Genomic DNA, 7,471 nt, shown 5'->3' with positions numbered 1-7,471 from the left:
TGCACTGACTCCATGCACACTCTACACACTCACTCACTCACTTAGCTTTGTTTTCGTGAAATTTCAGGATGTTTTGGAGGGTAAAAATGTTGACATAAAAATCCTATTTTCCCTAAACCTAATCCTACCCCTAACTCTTAACCTAACCCTAACCTTAACCCCAAAAACCCTAACCCTAAACCTAACCCTAACCCTAAAACAAAGTTCTTGTTTTACTACCTTTTCAGGACATTTGGGTGAAATGTTATGACTTTGGGGTCCTGATAATGTAGGAAAACAAGTACACACATACACTGACACTCCAACACACACGCATACACATTCATACTGACTCTACACACACGCACTCCCATACAATCATCATACTCTGTTTATAATAATGTATATCCTGATGCCTAGTCACCTTACCCCTATACATATCTACCCCTACCACTCCAGTATCCCTGCACATTGTAAATATGGAATTGGCACTGACCCTGGAACTGACCCTGTATATAACATTTACATTTTTACATTTTAGTCATTTAGCAGACGCTCTTATCCAGAGCGACTTACAGTTAGTGAGTGCATACATTATTCTTTTCATACTGGCCCCCCGTGGGAATCGAACCCACAACCCTGACTTTGCAAATGCCATGCTCTACTAACTGAGCTACATCCCTGCCGGCCATTCCCTCCCCTACCCTGGACGACGCTGGGCCAATTGTGCACCGCCCCATGGGTCTCCCGGGTCACGGCCGGCTACGACAGAGCCTATAACTTATTTACTTTCTCGTGTTATTTCTATTTCTCGTGTGTTTTTGTTCTACTTTATTTTATAGTACTACTGATATTGATTACTGCATTTTTGAGAAAGAGATTGCAAGAAAGGCATTTCACCGTACTTGTGCACGTGCCAATACAACTTTAAACTTTAAACAAGAACCAATTGTCATTATGAAATAATCAAACAAAGCAAGAGCATTCATTTTAGTATTTATTTCCTTACATTTTAAAAGTGGTAAACTCACACAACACAAATATATAAATATATCCCACAAATAAGTTAAATAAATAATTTCAGAGTTTTGTACAGTAGATAACAACACATTTTATGAGTAAACATTTCTTTCAACTTCCTATAGTGTCCTTGACTGCTAAATAGACTATTGAGGGTGAATTGTCCTTCTAGAGATAACAACAGTTCATAAAACAAAAGCACAGTCCAGCATTTTGATACACAAATTCCTAAACAACACACAAACAAATAAATAAATAATAATATCATAAATATACAGCATTGTAATATTGGACTTGAACATCAGTGGAAGACTTGTTTTTTGATGTAGTGTTTACAGTAAATGCCTTATGGCCAGACAGTGGCTGGCGTACAGCTATCAGCCCAAGTCATCTAAAGTGTACTGGACATTAAAACACATTCCTTTGAAGGCATTAGAACAAAAGTACATTGCCAAAATTTCCTAACGGGTATTAACATGGACATTAATGGACATTTGTTGAAAGCAGAAAAACAATCACTGCACATTTGGCAAGGAGCAGACCCATTGAAACCTGCTGCCTTCACTCTGTCTACAATCAAAACAATCAACAGTGGCTATGCAATAAATACTTCCGTCATGACAATAGACCTGCTTTTATCTGCTGCTTCAGGAAGGCTGTGTTTGTAGTAATTCCCTGTCCCTTAAAGTAATGTCCTTCATGTGCCAAAAAATATTTCAAGTAATTTAAATGCATGCATGGCAATCACTATAAACTGGCAATTAATCTCTGATACAGAGGATTAAAAAATATGTTTTTATGATATAGTACATGTCTTGCGACAGGTAAAGTAAGGATCAAAATCAAAATGAGAATAGTGGTCAATATTTCCAAGGCACTAATGAAGTAAGCCTGTAAACTGAACATAGGCTAAGATCCCTCCAGAATGCCTTGGCTTGCATCCACCCATTTCAGGTGCTCAGACACATAACGTGTATTTATGTTTGGGACATGATGACAACCCATGCCCAGCAAACAGTCAGTAACCATTCTAGTCCAGACTGTCATAGTTCACAGAGGACACACATAAACCTCCCTAGTCTTCTAAGCCAGACTCTTAGCTAGATTAGTCCAAGACTCATATCCAGATAATGTCCATATCCAGTCCACTGTGTGGTATACAACAATCAGCGGGCAGCCAGTGGGCAGTGTTCCATCTTTGCCCTCTTCTCAGGGCCTCTCCTCTCAGGACCTCTCTGTCTTCCCTGGGGAGGACTCCCTAATCTCCTCCAGGCGGTCTTTGTTCGGATGCTCTGGAGCTATTCAAGCTCCTCTTCCTACCTCCTCCTCATCTACCTGATGTTCAGTCTGTTGGCTCTGGAGGCGTTCTTCTTCCTGGAGGGAGCACCCTTCTCTATGGCAGCCATGTTGGATTGGACCATGTTTCTGTAAAGAACAAAGAGAGAAACATCAGGTTAAGATCAGATTCCATGTTGTCTTTTCAAAGACACAAAAAAAAACTTGCTGAATGTTAGTGGGATCTCTCTATTGGCCAATACTTCTGGCCTGAAAAAACATCCTCAATGGAGAATCTCCATTGGGCATGCTTTTTAGTCCAGCAATAAGATTAACCTAGGTCTGAGAAACTGCTCCTAAGAGGCTGTGATGGTATCTTGTTTTTCTCTTACCTGAGAGAGGTCAATAGGTCGTTGCTGGTTGTGTCTGGACTGCTAACAGTCTGGTCCAGGGTCTGGTCTGAGGGGCCTACCACTACGAATCTGGGGTTCTCTGAGCTGCAGACAGAAAGAACAACCATGTCAAAATGAGAGCAAACCAAGAAAACATTATTTAGACTACTCCTTAAGGGCCATGAGACTGGATTCTGTACCACAGAATTCTACAATACTAGCAGTGAGAGACGATTGGCTATGGATTTCAACCCAGTAATGTCTGTACCTCATGCCCTACAGCCTGTTCTCAGTGACTTTTCACAGAGCAGGATAAAACCTCGTTGGGACACACAGACTAATCCTCAACCTTGGTATGTCATAACAGCAATAACTGTAGTAATAAAACAGACATTCCCGCCGGTAAAACATTCCAAAAATAGTGTCATGACTAATGGACCTGTCTGTAAGGGAGCTCTAAGCCTCCAGAACATGCAGGCTATTCCCACATCCATCCTCCCTCCCCCTCCTCCCTCCTCCCCTAGTTACACATCTAAAGACAATACGCCTCCTCCCTGCATCTCCTCCACAAGCAGCCCTGATACAACCTGATACAGGCAGGTCACAGATGACTGACTGACACTGATAGTCACTGGCTTGTAACAATCTGGTATCTAGCAGGGAGGCAAGGCGGGGAAGGAGTTGGAGAGGATGAGGGAGGGAAGGAGGGTAGAAGTTCCTTATCTCTGAAGGTGAGCTCACCTGTTGTGGCAGAATCTGGAGCAGGTCCTGTCGGCTGGGTGGGCACATTCACATCGCCCGGTAGAGCGGCGACGTCGGGACAAGGGGCTGCCAAGACCGTAGGGGATGATCTTATTGGGAGTGTTGACCCAAATGATGTCCAGGTGACAGAAGTAGATGCATTCGTTGTCCAGCCAGTTACTGCAGGAGCATCGTTTAACCCTGGTGTGGTGTGGGCTGTTCTGGGATGGGGACTGGGCAGGGAGCTCAGGCTGGCTGGATACAGGGAGCCCAAAACCTATAGAGACAGAAAAGATCATTGGTTAAGAGCCTGGTTATAACTCAGCAGAATCACCGGATGACTGTGCAATTTGGCAATCAGCACCGAGCAAATACACATAACCACATCCTAATCAAAATCCCTTTTCACTGATACAGAGAAGTACATGTAGGCTAACTGCCATCCCATTCTCCTATGCATCAGGTCTTGTCAAACACATTTGGACTTTGATTTATAACTAATATGTTATGAAAGGTTATTCAAGTCAAACAAAGACTGAGTTGTTTCAAGTCAAATGCAGTGATAATATAATGTGATAGGAGTTGAACCGTGCCAATATAATCTGCATCTAATCAGACAGAGGATGATTATAGCCTATCTTCGAATTGTATTATATCTCTGTAGGGGGAACTGGGGGAGTAGGTCAAAGAGTCTGGCAACAGGTAGCATGTGCCATGAGCCACCCAACTCTCAGTACACCTGCAAGAGCAGCGATTAACTGAGCTATCATTCTGAGAGTGAAACTAAGTAATGACAAGACTAAGCATATATGGTGCAGCAGGAATTTTAACATCAGGGTGGCAGGTGGGCTGGAGGTTAGCGCATTGAGCCAGTAACTGAAAGGTTGCTGGTTCGAGTACCTGAGCCGACAAGGTGAAATATATGTCAATGTGCCCTTGAGCAAGGCACTTAACCCTAATTTGCTCCAGGGGCGCCGCACTACTTTGGCTGACCCTGTAATACAACAGATTTCACTGCACCTATCCGGTGTGTGACAATAAAATGTAAATGTTTCTCCATCTTTTGTCATTGTGGGTTGTATCATGTTATTCTGGATCTCCCCGCACCACCTCAGCCAACTCTGACATCTCAACTAAACTATGACCCCTCATGTTCCATTTAATAGCCTCATGAAAAGAAAATGTAATACTTATATAATAAAACAAAGTGATATAAATGTTTAATAAAAAGTTATAGCTTACCCTCCTGCAGGAGCACACAGAGTGTGATGATGGTGAGAGCCAGGATGGAGTTCAGTGATAGAGCCATAGTTATTCTCTGATAGAGTATCTCTGAAGACGTAGAATGTAATAATATCCAAGAGTCCACAAGACAATAGAGTAGAGTTAACAGTAATAGTAGCTACAGCTTTACAGTCCTGAGTGATGCCAATAAAGAGAAAGAGAGAGGCAACAGGTGCTTTGTGCTGTAGTGTCCTCTGGCCCTCTACTTATGCCCCAACTCTGTGATGTCACCTACCTTACCACACCTCCTACCCATGTTGTTTCACAATGATCACCATTCAGCAGCTGCCTGCCTGCCTCTCACTCTTGACACATTCCAGGCAACAGGAAGAGAGAAGGAAAATGAATTAACTGCTATTGTGTAGTTGTTGTAACCCTTATGGAGTATGGCGGTCATTGTCATTGACAGAGACAGAGACAGGAAATCACCAGAAAAGGCTTGGAATCTGGGAATGCTTTGGATTTTTCCGGGACGTAAGGCAGGCAGGAGAGGGAAACCTGTAGGCGGAGGGAAGACCTGGTGTCATCAGTAAAAGGAAAGGCTGTAAAGATAGTGGCTGATGATGGGGACTGTTGTTTTGCATGCTGCCACTACAGGTCCTCAGGGCTGGTGATGTTCACAGCAGAGGGAGCAATCAGAGCAAGACCCAGCGCCCCCGTGGAACAGAGAGGTCAGAGCCAGATGCATCCGGGACAACCCCACTGTCACACACGCTATCTCAGTGTCGGCAATTTGACAGACGTGTGACATGATCCCTGATACAGAGATAGTGTAGAACACGCCACATGACCCCCAGGGGGCCCACACAAGCACACACACACATTAACACCGACACACAGTCACACACACACACCACATGCAAGCACACACATACACACACACAGACATACACCCTTCTGCCCGTTTGCATGGCCAATCACACAGTCCTTCCACTCTGACAAGACAGCTGTAAATCTTGATCAGCCTGAGGGAAGGAGCTGCCCTCCTACATAGTGGAGTGTCAATCTAGATAGACAAAAGACTAGCAAAGTCATGCAAATCTTCCTGGGTATTCTTGTTCCTATCAGTGGTGAAGGAAGACTACGTGATTCAGTGGTAAATTCCAGTAGCACATGATCAGGCAGTGGAAGTGAAAAGCACTACGTGCATCAGATAAAGGAATACCACCAGATAATGCATGTAAATACATAGTTTAAAGGATTACTGCTATGAATACGGTTGATCAGAGTGGAATATAGGTAAGTTCATTCATGCACAAAGTAAAACGTTGTGTTGTGAGGTTCAGAGGGGTAGGCTATGTGATGCCATACTCCAATACTATAGTCTACAGCTAAGCATCTAAAATATAAAGATTTTACAAAGTCTTATTGAGTACAGCAAATAGCATCGGCATCGACGACTCCAATTCACCTGTGGTCAGTGAGGAATAAGTTACATTTGGAGACTGACACCTCCTATCTTTCCCATAAGTTGCATTTGGATACTGAAACCTCCTATCTCGCTAGTACCCATGCAGCCAAATGTTGAAACTATTCCCTGCAGAATGTCAACAGCAGTTTAGGAACAGTAATCACTGTGTTTTATATGCCAGTGTTTTTACTGTAAATCCCCCAGATGTTCCATGTGGAAAAGCCTGCAGTGCAGTAGGCTGCTGTTTGGCCAGACATGATATAGCTATACCATCAAAGGCAAGCTAAAGGTGCACTGGGGACAACCTCAACTCGAAAAACAACATTCTTCAATGAGAGGGGGAAAAAACACTTTGTAGGAACATGCAGTCTTTGTAAGGGGGAGGGGGGCCATGGAGGAAAGGCCAAAGTGATGTCACAATCCACAAAACAATGGCATTTCAGAAACAATTTGTTCCATTAGGAAAAAAAAGTTGTCCAAAGCAAATATTTGTCCAACATTGCGCGGGCTGGCGAGGTGGAACCGGTCTGGAGAAAGACCCCCCACCCCTCCATCCCCCCAAACCCCGCTCTCCCTTGTTCTTTCTAGACAACACGAGGGGGGGGGGGACATGGTAGAGAGAGAGAGAGAGAGAGAGAGAGAGAGAGAGAGAGAGAGAGAGAGAGAGAGAGAGAGAGAGAGAGAGAGAGAGAGAGAGAGAGAGAGAGAGAGAGAGAGAGAGAGAGAGAGAGAGAGAGAGAGGAGAGAGAGAGAGAGAGAGAGAGAGAGAGAGGGAGAGGGAGAGGGAGAGGGAGAGGGAGAGGGAGAGGGAGAGGGAGAGGGAGAGGGAGAGAGGAATGCAGGGTGGCGAGATGACAAACACAGAGCGGATTCCTTGGCACAATCATCATCACCTCCCTTCATTAAAACAGGTCACAGACAGTGAGACAGACACAGAGAAAGAGAGAGTCGGTGACAAAACTAAGTGACTAAACAAAGTGGAATAATCCGCCAGACATGTATGGACATAGGTGGGCAGTCATTATCTTTGACACTTATTTTACTCATAAAATGAGACGACTGCATTTGAGTGCGTCGTATCAGCCAATACCATACAGTATCTGCACAATTAATCATTTGTACATTTTAGTAGATGGTCTTATCCAGAGCGACTTACAGTGAGTGCATACATTTTTCATACTGGCCCCCCGTGGGAATCGAACCCACAACCCTGACGTTGCAAGCGCCATGCTCTACCAACTGAGCTACAGGAGGCCCATCTGTCTGCACCCAATAAAACCCCCTAAATATTATTTGTATGAAGGAAACCACAGACAGGATAGCATAGAGAAGCATACTGAAAGATAACAGCACGTAGACTCGAGTTAAA

General features: G+C 44.0%; 1 protein-coding gene across 1 annotated transcript; it reads right to left on the bottom strand.

Moving 5' to 3' along the window:
• Positions 1-1,039: 1,039 nt before the first annotated feature.
• Positions 1,040-4,844, bottom strand: LOC311132320 (uncharacterized protein). The gene is made up of 4 exons (XM_084165571.1): positions 4,650-4,844; positions 3,408-3,684; positions 2,667-2,771; positions 1,040-2,424 (listed from the first exon to the last, which is right to left on the bottom strand). Exons 1-4 carry the CDS (start codon positions 4,714-4,716, stop codon positions 2,331-2,333), a joined length of 543 nt encoding a protein of 180 aa, XP_084021697.1. The 5' UTR covers positions 4,717-4,844; the 3' UTR covers positions 1,040-2,330.
• Positions 4,845-7,471: the final 2,627 nt, after the last annotated feature.

This window comes from Coregonus lavaretus, assembly GCF_964263955.1.
Source record: "Coregonus lavaretus genome assembly, chromosome: 7".
Taxonomy (NCBI): domain Eukaryota; kingdom Metazoa; phylum Chordata; class Actinopteri; order Salmoniformes; family Salmonidae; genus Coregonus; species Coregonus lavaretus.
The sequence above is the reverse complement of the archived record's forward strand: the minus strand, read 5'-3'. Positions and strand labels throughout refer to the sequence as shown.

Excerpts from the sequence above, each read along its gene's own strand:
- LOC311132320 (XM_084165571.1), bottom strand. The coding sequence starts at position 4,716 with ATGGCTCTATCACTGAACTCCATCCTGGCTCTCACCATCATCACACTC. Across the intron at positions 3,685-4,649 it reads CTGTGTGCTCCTGCAGGAGG|GTTTTGGGCTCCCTGTATCC; the intron begins GTAAGCTATAAC and ends CTGTCTCTATAG. Across the intron at positions 2,425-2,666 it reads GACCTATTGACCTCTCTCAG|AAACATGGTCCAATCCAACA; the intron begins GTAAGAGAAAAA and ends TGTTCTTTACAG.